Raw genomic sequence first — 13,019 nt, 5'->3', positions numbered from 1 at the left:
AAACTAAGGAATATACCGTACATACCTATTTATAAAGTATATGACATATGAATTTATAACTGAGAACAGTTTCAACACTATCATTATGAAAGACGCGGACAGAGAAAAGGTGCTCACCATCTAGCATATCAAAGAAAATCAGCAGACCAGGCTCAACAGAACAGACAAACGATGACAAACGAACTGACCTGATGAGTGATCTCCTACACACCCTTCTCCTTCTCTCTACTCCTCTCTTAAACTTATTTTTCTCAGCCCTATCTTTCTACTGACCAAAAATACAGCAGGACATGACAGCAGAAGAAATGTGCCTGAAGTCTTTATTAGTTCCTGACATTATTATAGCATTCTGTTCTTTTATGTTACTGCAGTGTTATACCGATTCCTAAGCCTTATGACCAATAAAGTTCTTTAGCTCGTTCAGCTGTTTCTTTTTTATGCTCGGACAAAGGGAAGAGAAATAAACCGGTCGTTCCCTCGTGATTCGAGTCAATCCATTCTGACCCGGCCAATTGGATTAAGCAGCCCGCAATTAATTACTTATCCGATCCGGCGTGGATAAGTTTGCACGTCTCGGGACCGTCTCTAACGCAGGCACAGCCACAACAGCTCCCAAACACCCCCACACGCGCTGCCCCCAGCGAACGCTCACACATCCCGGGTTTTCCCTGATAAGACCCTGAATGAAACCGAGCCCTCTACCTGTGTAATACGTCCAGGGATACAGGCAGGCCCAGGCCTGGACCCGAAGGACTTTTATTCTGGAATTACATCAGTGTTTTCTATCCTTTTATCGTCGTCTCGTCTTTTTTTAATTCACGTTGGGTTTATACTTTGCCAGCCTAATTGCATTTCTGATGAGAAGTGGTAAGAAAGAAGCCTGCGCTCGGTTTAATGAGATGAGATTAGGGTGCGTTAAACAGCCAGACTGCGATAGATAAAACTACAGAGACGGAGCAGGGGCAGACGTGCTTATGGAAGGGCGATTTCTCACACATGGCATAAACGTGGCGTTCTGGCACACGAAAGCACGGCAATACTGAACTTCATTATTTACTTTGCCTTTATTTACCCAGGTGAGTCCCGCAGTGATAAGAATCTCTTTATGAAGGGGGCCCTGTCTCCCAGCGAATTTGAATGCGGCGGCCATTTTCCAGAAACTGCATACAAACGCACTCCTCTCTGGGCACAGGAGCTACAGGACCAGAGTCTCCACTGAATTACTCTCTACCCCCTCCCCTCAATCACGTGGCCCCCTCCCAGAATTCCCCAGCCCAGGGAAGCTGACAGCGCATCATGAGGTAAGGAACAGCACAGGGTTGGTGCAGGCGGAGTGACTGTGAATAAATCCATCCATTCATAAATAATGGATGCTCGAGCAATGGCTAGTGGCGGCCGGCTTCTCAGGACAGCGACTGTGTGTTAGGCCCAGCGCTGACCCACTTACCCACTCAACACACACACACATGCATGCACATGCGCACATACACTGGTACGCACACACACACAAACACACACTGGTATGCTCACACTCATAAACACGCAAACACACGCACATGCATGCACAAACACTGGTACACACACACACACACACACACACAAACACTGGTACACACTGTGACACACACACGCACAGAAAGGTGAATAATGTTGGTGGAACCAAGAGGTGGGGGGCTTTTGCCTTTTGTCCGTCTCCTGTGTAACTCCTCTGATGGAGAGCCCCAGTGGCTAATGCCTCTTTTAGTCAAAGCCTCCCTCTCACTCTCATTCTGTCTCTTTCTCTCCTCCCCCTCTTCCTTGCTACCCTCCTCTCCCTCCCCCAGTCTCTCTCCCTCTCTCTATTCCTCCCTCTCTCTCTCCCTCTCTCTCTCTCCCTCCCTCCCTCTCTCTCCTGCATTGTGCCCTGTGGTGACTCTAGTCTCTTGCATCGCCCACTCCCCCCTCCTCACTTCCTGTATGGACGTTTAAAGCCGAGCAGACACCGCAGCCTCGGTCGGAGTTCAGCCATCGCATTGTCACACGGAAAAAAAATGAGGGAAAAACCGCCAGCCCGTCAAACAGGGCCTCGTAAAGCCGCGAGCCCGCCAATGCCAGCTCGGGGGGCAGAGGGCTCTCTGGTGTTTCCACACGCTAAATGCACAGGGCTCCCTCCCACGCCATCTCTACACTCACTCCGCGTCTTTCAGTGCCTTTTCATTCAGGCCTGACCCGATGCAACAAACACCAGGCCTGCGCCACCACACACATACATTTACATTTACATTTTAGTCATTTGGCAGACGCTTTTAATCCAAAGTGACACACATACAGAACACGCTGCCTAATCCATACATCTATGGTTACATTCAAGAAATACTGAATGTATTTCTTGATTTATAAAGAGGAACAAAAATGCTAGGCCTTTACCCTATAGGTACATACTATTGTACCCCTAGCCAGCAGTATATAATTAATTTGTACCTTTTTTGCTGGTAAACTGTACCCATTTGTACCCAAAGAGAACATTACTGTACTTTCAGGGTACATTTGGGAAATTCGTTCATTGAAGAACAAAAATGTCGCTCCACTGTCGCATTATTTCCAAGAGTGCGCACGTACACTCTCCCCCGTGGACTGTACAACATTCCAGAACAGCAAAACAGTGCGGGTGGGAGTACTCACAGATGATGTAATAGTCGCGCCCTCTGAAGAACTCCAAGCCCCACAGGTTGGGGCTGAACTCCTGGAACTTGAGGGTGAACTTGACGTCCTGGTCGGGCTTGACGCAGTTGAGCAGGGGCGTGTCCGCTTTGGTGATAGTGCAGCTCTCCAGTTGAGCCCGCTGCACCATGTACAGCTTGTAAAACTCCACCCCGTCCCCCACCCCTCCATCCACCCGCGGGCACACAATGTCCATCTTGTCCCCGATCTGGGGGTACAGCACCAGCCCCTGTCCCGGCACGAACCTGAGGAAGGAAGGAAGAAGGAGAGGTCAGGGTTAGGGGGAAGAACGATCTCTTGGGGTGGTCGGGGATTCTTGGCTTCTTCAACGTTGACCAGTAGAAGAAGCTGACCCCCTTTACAGCAGGGGTCATCAACTTCGGCCCTCGAATCCAGCTCTGGTTTTCTTTTTGCCCGGGTAATTAGTGTTACTTATTGGCCAGACTGTGTTTACTCCCAGGAAAAGGGAGGGTGGACAACCAGCAGTTCTTGGTTCAGCCCTGTTTTTCTTTTTTGCCCCGGGAAATTAGTGTTACTGATTGGCCAGACGGTCTTTATGCTAGACTCCCAGGTAAAGGGAGGGTGGAAAACCAGCAGTTCTCGGTCCGCATCCGTGAGTTGCTGTTCTGTGCTTTACAGTTTAATTTTCCTCAAAGCGAAGTATGGATGGAATTTCATATATCCTTCTGAGTAGGGGAGGTGCCTCCAAGTATGTGCATGTGTATTTAGCTAATTAAATTCTGTCAATCATTAATCTTTGAAAGTAGAACTTGGTCTAATGCACAACAGCTGTTACCTGTTGGTTTGTCTATACAGACATGCACTTTCCATTAACAATTCTGGAGCATACACAAAGATAGAGCTGAAAAGCTCATCCTTTTACACCGAACCGCGAGTTAGCCTTTGAAACGGTATCACTAAGCCGACACACAAAGTTAGCAGGAAAGACTCTAGTCTGTGCGTAAAATCTGAGAGTTTCTCCAGGTTAGGCTGTAGCCATATTTAGGCTCTCATCATATGCATTCTTCTCTGGTCTACAGGCAGGTTTGAGGGGTTGAGACAGTCAGCTCAGCTTTCATAGTGTAAGGTAGCTTTATGTGTAGGCCAGCAGCCTGCTTTAGGGTCATTACACCCCCAACCTAAACGTCCCATCAATCCCCACCTGGGTCAAATATATAATTGTTTTAGATTCAAATACCTTTCTGTGCTGGATTCATCTTGCCTGGTGCAACTGAGTCAACCAAGAGAACCAGAAGGAGGGCTTTGCACATTTTGAGAGTATTGCTTAGGTTCCAATACACCAGGCAAGCACAGTAAAGCATAGAAAAGTTTTTGAATCCGAAACAATTATGTATTTGACTCAGGTTTGCCCAACACTGGGAGCCAGGCAGGAGGTAGATCATCACTGGGGACAGTCTTTGCTGACTGGTTCCTGTGACTGTCCCTGGTCCCTTCCTGTTAGCTACAGCTGGTAAAAAAGAGAGGCAGAAAACAGGAGGGAACAAAATGGAGAGAGAAACAAAGAGCAAGGCTAATTTACATTAGCATTGTATAGGCATAGGATTGTATTTCTTTCACTATTTGTGTTTTTGAATATTGTTGTTAAATGTATTCCTGTTTGGTTGCTTATTCCGTCAGCATACACTTTGGAAAAGGGTATAATTCTTGTCACGTCAGTAATGCCAACTGAAGTGACCTGAACTGAACTAAGAGAGACAGAGAGAGAAAGAGAAAGAGAGAGGGGGGTGAGAGAAGGAGAGAGAGAGAGAGGGAGCCCGAGAGAGCTGAAAAACGACCTCCAGACTCCCTCTGATCTGCTGCCATTCCCCCCAGCCCCCCACGGTGGAGTATCATATCGACGGTGGTCCTCTTAAAAGCTCAAGCTCACTCCTCCAGCTCAGCCTCGTAGCAGAGCTGGACTGTGGGAATATCGTTCAACATAAACGCATCAAATATAAATAACTTCTCTCGTGTTTGTCTCCTTGTTTGCTCAATCATTTACTCGCTCGCTTGCGTGTTCTACGAGTCAGGAGCGTTCTGGCAGGCGGCCCGGCGCTGTGACCTCTGACCTTCCCCCGGGGAAAGATGAGGAGCCGAATCAGGAGTCTTGAGACGATTACAGAGCGAGCGCGCCAGCGGGAGGAGACGCGGGGATGGCAGTCCGGAGCTTTCCGAGCTGTGGGCGAGTTATTGCAGCAGACTGCTGAACGTAAACAACAACCGTAAAGGCTGAGCTCACCGTGCCCATCGCCATCTTATGGATTTACCGTAAAATGTGTCTGGATTACTAGGACATCTGAACGGCAGTCTAAATCGAAGAACAAACAGAGGCTCAACACATGAGAGCAAACACACATATGGCGGCACAGCACAAATGTGATGACACGCAAGTGCATATTTACAACGGTCACACATTCGTAACTCTCTCACACAGACAGAAATGCACACACTCCTACCAACATGAACTAAACTGACACAAAATTGTACATCCATTAATGCTCAAACTCCTCCTACTCCCTTAATTTGAATTTCAGACAGGACATTCCTAGGTTTAGACCTCTGGTCTCTCGTACGTGCATGTACATGGCATGCTTGTAGTTTTAGAATCAAATACCCTGAGAGCAGCTGATATGACGACTCCGAACCCAGTCCTTTTCTCCTCTTTCGGATTAAAAATGGAGAACACTGAGGTTAAGACCCGGCAGAGGTCTGTGGCACATAGTTTCTATGACTACAGCCCACTGCTTCTGCTAAAGAGCTGAATCTATGTGGTAGTGTGGAGCTCAAGAGGCCCTTAGCATAGAACTACTGTAGTACTGTAGGGCACTCTCTTTAATCACTCTCTATATTTTTCTCTCATCCCTCAATCTCCTTCTCTCGTCCGTCTCTGTCTCCTCTTCCTCACATCTCCGATACTAATTCTCCCTCCCCTCTTCCTATCTCTCCTCTTCTCATTAATTCTCTCACTCCTCTTCCTTCATCACCCACTTTTTTATGTTCCCCCACTCTCCTTTGCTTTCTCATCCCTCTTTCGGTTCAAATTCTGAAGAAAAACTGCCGTGGAACATTTTCTCTCCCATCACTCTTTTTCTCCCGTTCTCCCCCTTCCCCAACAAATTCACATCACACACTACATCAGTAGCATGAGACACTGAACAAATCTGCGGCAATGAAACTATTTCTCCTTTTTGTGAAGAATCAAACAGGTTTGAACGGAGACATCTTCTCGGTTCATTTCAGAAGGGTTTCAGAAGGGTTTCTCTGAGCTGTGATCTGAGAAGGAACGCGATCGATAGACCAAGGAGAAAAGAAGGGAAAGGAAGCGTCAGATGATATGATGGAAGGCAGCTGCTAGCTAGCTTGTGCTAACCCAGGTCTCGTTTGTAATCTGCCTGTCCACAATGCAGCACCCCTGCCCACTCACCCAACAGCAGACCTGGGTCATATACGGAATTGTTTCAGATTCAAATACTGTTGTGCCAACCAAGAGGACCAGAAGGTGGGGTTTGCACTTTTAGAGTGTACTTCATTGGTTCCAAGATACCAGACAGTTCAGTAAAGTGTAGATATTTTACATTTTAGTCATTTATCAGACGCTTTTAATCCAAAGAAACTTTGGTGAAAACCAACAAGTGAAAAGTATCAAATCCATGAATAGCAAAACTTTGACCCAGGTCTGCACCACAGAGTCCACAATGGTGCTGAATCAAGTAAAAGAAGCACTGAAGGTCACCTGGACCTCTGCCATACACTCTCTCAGAAGTAAGGGTATGAAAACTGCTTAAAAAGGTACAAATGTTTGTCGCTGGGGTGGTACCCCATAGGTATATAAAATTGTACCCCTAGACAGCAATGTATAATTAATTTGTACCTTTTTTGCTTGGAAAACATACTCCTTTGTACCCAAAGAGAACATTACTGCACTTTTAGGGAAATTTGATCCTTGAAGAACAAAAATGTACCTCCACTGTCACTTTATTTCAAGGAGTGCAGACGCCATCATTACTGCCAACCCCTCTACTTCAGCAAATAACCGAGCTGCTTCATTCCAGAGCCAGCATATCCAATCAGCAGGGCTGAGGGGGGGCGTATTTGGGAACGAGAGCTGGTGGGTATGGGAGGTAAGTGGCTGGGGGTGGTGGTTGGACATGGGTGTAAAACCAATAAAAGCCGAGGTCTCCCTTTCATGTCTGGGAATTGCTTTAACCCCCTGCTTGAGCCAAATTTGAGCCTCTCCCCTCTCTCCCTCTCTCGCGCCCCCCTCCCAGCCATAAATATTACCCGGGGTCTGCATTAGAAAGGCCCGGTGGACAGCAGGAGGCCCAGCGAAGGACCGTTCATCACCCCGCACTCGACCGCTAACGAGCTAACACCAGCCGCAACGAGCCACTATCTGTTATTACCGCCGCGAGGCGGGGGGGGGGGGGGCGGGGGGGGGTAGGTGGGTGTGGGGATGAGGGCTTATCCAAGTGAAGACAGACAGCCGGCTATGTTTTTTCAGTCAAAATGTCCTCTTCCCATATTGGTGTTTGCACTGTAGCCCAAAGAATGAATGGCATGCAACACAAATGCTAAAAAATCACAGGGTTGGGAGAAAGTTTTACAACTTAATAATAATCATTAGTATTCTTATTCTTATTATTACTAACAGTGCAAGTACATATGTCGCATACAGCATACTAAGATATTGCCTTTCATATTGTAAATGCTTTGGCAACACTGCTTTGTTTTTGTTCCACCAATAAAGTGCCATTTAATTAAATTGAATTTAACTGAAACTAATCTATATCTCTGCCTAGATAGAGACAAGTCTATCAAAAAGACTCCAGTTCGGTGTGTCTACTGGATTTTCCAAGTGCTTCCAGACTAAAGTGCTTAATTTGACTTGCCGATTGGCCAACGAGTCAATTCACCTTTGTTTCGAGGCCTAAGTTAGCAACTGATTTAAAGGACGTCATAAGAAATAAACATAAACTGCTTCACTCAAAGCCAGGAGTTTGAATATACTTCTACAGAAACATGTCTGCTCTTAAAGAGATGAATCTGGACATATATCCTCTCTTTACACACATCTGCTGTTATAGTCTCTGTTCAGTTGGGTCGCGGTCTTTATTTTTTTCCCGCGGAGGCATTCTGGGACCCCCAGGAGCTGAGACAAGCAGGTGGTCAGGCCTGGTTCAACATTTTCCCTACTCTGATAGCTGATCAAAGCCCAATAAGCTACAAGTGGGTGAGAAGGGCAGTGAAGGAAAAACACAACTGAAAAGTCAATCAACTGCCGGACATCTGCTTTTGTCATTCCATTTTCGTTTTTTTTTCTCCTTCACAACCAACAAAGGGGAGTCTTCTTTTATTTTTTCATCTTCCATTTTTTTCTCAGATCTTTCCGTGATGGCCTAAGGTCGAGGCAGCCACATCAGAACCCACCACGGCTGTCTCACTTCCAACTCTCTCTTACTCACCCTCTCTTTTCTCTTTTTACTCCCACTCTGCCCCAGCCTTCACCTAAACAACGATGGAGGAGATGTATGCGGAGACGGGGGGAGTATGAGTGCGTCAAGCGAACGCTACAAAAATAATCACTGACCACAGGACAAAGCCGGTACTGTGTGCTTTCCGAGCGCACCCCTTTCTAACAGACCGTGGCTGCCTGCCGCTGGACGGCGTGGGCTCCTCTTCTTTAAATATATCTCCATCCTCGTCTCTCCTGCCAGACTCAAACCGCACGGCTCTCTCACTCCCCTCGCTCCTGCCTGTGTTTATCCCCGGCGAATCTACGCGTCCCCGCCCCAAACACATTAAACCACGCGCAAAAAAACAAAACAAAAAAAAAAACTGCAGCGCAGCAACACGTGACAGGTTCGAAGCGGAGAGGAAGACAGCGAAAATGAGGATGGGAGGGTGGGAGATAAAAGCGATATATTTTATTTGTGTTTAAAAATGTTAAATGTATTTAGCTTTCCGTCATCCAACCCCGGTATTGAGATTTTAATCAAGGTCGGAGAAGTGCAGGGAGTGAACGCACGATGATGGAATGGGAGTAAATCCACCTACGTTGTCCTTACGATTGGAAGAGCGTAAGCCTGCCATCGCGCAACGACGAGGAACAATTTATCTTAAATAATAATCTCACAGCCCCAAGAGTTCAACTCACACACCCTCAAAACGTCCACACCCTCGCCGTTTCTCTGCCCCTCAGATACGATCTAAAAGCAAAACTTTTTCCATGTCCGTGAGTTGACATGGAAAGTTTTTTTCTCTCAGCCTGCTTTTGTGCGCAATATACGAAATGGTAAGATGCGCCTATATTTTACGCGTCACACTAAAAACAGAATAATTATCAAAGCCAACCACCTTGTAGTGGGGGTGAGGGGTGTAGAATAAACCTGTTTTGTCTGGTTTTGCTTTCATATGCGCGTAACAAATCAGATTGCCTCTTGCGTTTCCTCCCTGCGGCACTGGGAACCCCCTGTTGATCATTCATGCTATATCTGCATATCTATACTTGCCTGGCTATAAAGGCCCAGTATCTTTTGTCATTTACTAATGAACTACAGAGAGCGGCGGATTCCACTGCAGTAAAAAAATGTGTTAAGCAGGGCTTCGCTTTTGTTTATGACGTTAAACTACAAAACGGATTATCAGTCGGCGAAAAAACGCCATGGTGGGCACACACTGGTTTAAGTAAAGCGTAAACAACAGAACGCTTTAAACTGACAGGCAGGGCCCCATGGTTAGCACCGAATGCACTGAACTTTTCTGAGTCTTAGTCGGCACGGGACAAAATGAGTAGCTATGTTTAAGTGGCAGCCATAATTGGTTTCAGCAAAGGGTGAAGTTTGGGGAAAATATTAAAAAGGAAAAAATAATGGGTTTCACGCATAAGGACTTTCTGCTAACTGCGAACTTTACGCTGATAAAAAGTGCAAGCATGCTAATATGGTATGGTATGGTGTTTTAAGCTATAGAGAGGAACTACTCATAAATACGAATTAGGACAATGTTGTAAACTCATTAGACACGCCAGTCAATTAAATAATGCCTATAATTGCGCTCAAGGGCAGCGAGAGTGGAAGCCTGATTTGTTATTTTGTTTTATTTTTATAGAAAATGAATGCATTTGTCATTTGATTATATATATATATATATATGCAGGCTAGTGAGGTGTAAATAGTATACAAAACTTAACGTTTTCAAGCCTACAAATAAAGCAAGAAACAGTTACGCATTCGTGCGTGTATACATCAGTGGAGAAAATAACCTCCACAAAGACAAAGAAAATGGTAATCACAAGAACTGGTCTATGTTTCTCATTTTTATATATGCTGTTGTACCTTTTCATATTTCCCAAGGAACGATCACATTAAAATGTGCGATGTTAAATCAACTCTTACAGTCTACATATATGGTCCAAATTGGACTCATATAGGCCTACTATGTTAGAGTTTAATGAACACTGACATTGTATTATGATGAAAAGAGCAAATTGTGCGCATTGTGGGTAGCTGTATAAAGAAATACAAGAAGCAACTAGTACCGTGTGCAAGTATCTGCGCTGCCAACCCTGGCTTTACTTTTTTCTATCGCCTGTAAAACGCTATCAGCTCCATTTCGCCTCTCTACTTCACCAGCAGCCTGCAAGCCAATGACCTAATAATCACTTTAGCAATCCCACTGCCTGCCACTCTTCTGAATCTCCATCAACTAGGCCGTTATTTTTACATTATTTTGCTGCGTCGCCCAGACAGTATATTTAACTGATGGTCGCGGACCTACGGTATGAGGGTGGTGGTACGGACGTTAGGCGTTATATGTAACATGCAAAGCACCACAATATTATCTCTCTCTCTCTCTCTCTCTCTCTCTCTCTCTCTCTCTCTCTCTCAAAGAATAATTCTCGCATTTCGTTATTCTCTGAAGAGACCATGTTACTCCCTCAAAGGCGATTTCAGCGAGCTAGCTATATCTTATGACTTGCGTGTTACGGGCTGCTGATTCAAAACGAAGACACGAATAAAGTGTCCTTTCACGCAGATGGATTTTCAAAGGCTACTGTAGGCTAAATAGGCTACGAGGCCACGGACAGCACCTGTTAAACATCGTCATTTGCCTCCAAACTGTCGCAACTGGCTTGGAATACGCTTCCAACTGAAAGAGCCGAAGTCGCATGATGAAGGGCAGTCTTACTTCTATATGACAAAAACGAAACAGACAACAAGGATGCCCCCCATTAAACAAAAACCCTTGGATATCTCAATACGCATGATATAAATTCAAGTCAGGTTTATGTGGTTTACATGCGGTATGACCTAAAGTTGCACTACCTACCTTGAAGGAAAAAACGACATCTATCTTGTTCAGTGTAAGCTAACTCAATGATGCCAACATTTCCAACTCAGTGCGTAATAATGAATGTTTCCAATATTTGAAGTCGATGCATAAAAAACGATATGCAAATATATAACTTGCATAATGGCTTGCATAGACCTATACACTATATATGTACTTATAGGCCCCTAAATGTTTTCATTTTGCACAGTTAACTAGTTTGCTTCGAATATAAAGACCAATGTTGCGATGTATATAAAACTAAAGAAATAGCCTATAAAACAAATATGACACATCAGTCTCTGGAAAAAAAATACAGGAGGCAATATTTGCCTGTTAAAAAGTTTCTTTCAGAAACAGAAGTAAAAAATAAATGCACAGAAGTTGCATTATTGAAACTTTCTAAATGGACGGAATTACAACAATACATTATTATTATTATTATTATCATTATTATTATTATTATTATTATTATTATTATTATTATTATTATTATTATTATTGTGGCATGATACACCATATGCGTCTTCAAATACAATGTGCGTTGGAGATGACGGATCCTTGACTGGGCCTTGCGCAAAACAGTCTTGGATGTTAAACCGATATCATAGCTATATGTTGTGTATCCTCATCATTATTCAACAAAATTTCAGAAACAGTACATAACATTGTTCGCCACGCAGAGGTGATGTGTAAAGTTGAAAATATGAATCTGAAAACGCAAGTAAAACATGTTAACTCCTCTCGACCGTCGTCGGGCGCTTGAAAATACCAATCGTCCATCACAAACACCAGAACCGGGCATTATAACAGAAGAAACCGCAAAAAGAACGGAAAAAATGTCTCTATTATATTAAATATATGTTATCTTAGATATGCTGTCACCCTACTTGACTGCAGGTTAGGCGGCTTCTTGCGGGATTCATCCAGGCCGTTTTGTTGATTGATATTCTAGAAGCATTTTGGCAAATATGTAAGGTTATTTTTGTTCTTTTCCACTACTTACTAGCTCTGATGGCTAAGTTACTTTGTTAGGGTATCATAGCATGGGTTAAAACAAGTATCCTGCGCGTAATTTATGTGGAGTGTATGCTCAGTGTGAGCGTGTTTGCTTTACTTACTTGGTGTTTGTTGTATTCCAGTAGATGGACTCTAAAATGAGCGCACGGGACAGGTTCACCTTGCACACAAGGAAGAAAACTCCGAAACAGTATCTCCACAGCGAGTCCCCCATTATTGCATCCACCACGGTGGGTCACAATGTGGGATATGAAATATATATTTTGTTATTATTTCAATGCGTATCGCCAACGATCGTAAATGCGACAATATGACACGGTGCCAAACTCTGTAATCCGATGCAGAGAGAAAAGGGGGAACAATAATATTTCTTCAATTAAATTCCCAACGAAGAAACCTGTCTAATCAGTCCCGCCACGGCCAAAAAGCGACCTCTCTTACGGAGCGCGCAAATATCCGAAGCACCGAGAGAGCTCCAAACCTTCAGAATACAAGCACAGAACAGGGGGAAACCGGGTCGTGCGGCAGTATCTCATTCGGATGAGACCGTGCTAATTTTCCTCAGCCATCCGATCCGAAGGAGGTACATTCCTTAGAGCAGGGCGACCCACACCACTGCCGATGTCCTTTCCCTCGAAGGCAGATACATGTGAACACAATAATCCGCGGGTTTGTCCAGCAATTGCGAAGCAAGGAGGTATCAATCCAACTGCACGCGTTCTCCGAGAGTAGTAGCAGATAAAATTGCGATTCTCTGTTCCCTAGGCAAGCTGCAAATGATCAGCAGCTGAGACTATAAAAATGAATAAAATAATGATAACAAATGAAAACTAAATAATTATAAATTAAATTGAGGAAACTGAAGTTAAATTCTCATTACGGAGTCCTTTTCCGTTGGGAGTGCTGTCGGTGAATCATGCAGGTCCCGTGGAACTCCTTTGTGAAATTGCAAGGCTGCATGAAAAGCTACA

The 13,019-nt window shown here is 44.7% G+C and overlaps 1 protein-coding gene across 1 annotated transcript in view; it reads right to left on the bottom strand.

Annotated features, from left to right (window-relative positions):
* The window catches only part of LOC133125207 (ephrin-B2a-like), a 26,713-nt gene extending 13,694 nt beyond the window's left edge, over window positions 1-13,019 (bottom strand). The window contains exons 1-2 of the mRNA XM_061236965.1: window positions 12,150-13,019; window positions 2,662-2,945 (exon numbers count right to left, since the gene is read on the bottom strand). Of these exons, the coding sequence (XP_061092949.1) occupies window positions 2,662-2,945; window positions 12,150-12,262 (397 nt within the window). The 5' untranslated portion in view covers window positions 12,263-13,019. The remainder of the gene's footprint in view (window positions 1-2,661; window positions 2,946-12,149) is intronic.

This window comes from Conger conger, chromosome 3 (genome assembly GCF_963514075.1).
Source record: "Conger conger chromosome 3, fConCon1.1, whole genome shotgun sequence".
Taxonomy (NCBI): domain Eukaryota; kingdom Metazoa; phylum Chordata; class Actinopteri; order Anguilliformes; family Congridae; genus Conger; species Conger conger.
The sequence above is the reverse complement of the archived record's forward strand: the minus strand, read 5'-3'. Positions and strand labels throughout refer to the sequence as shown.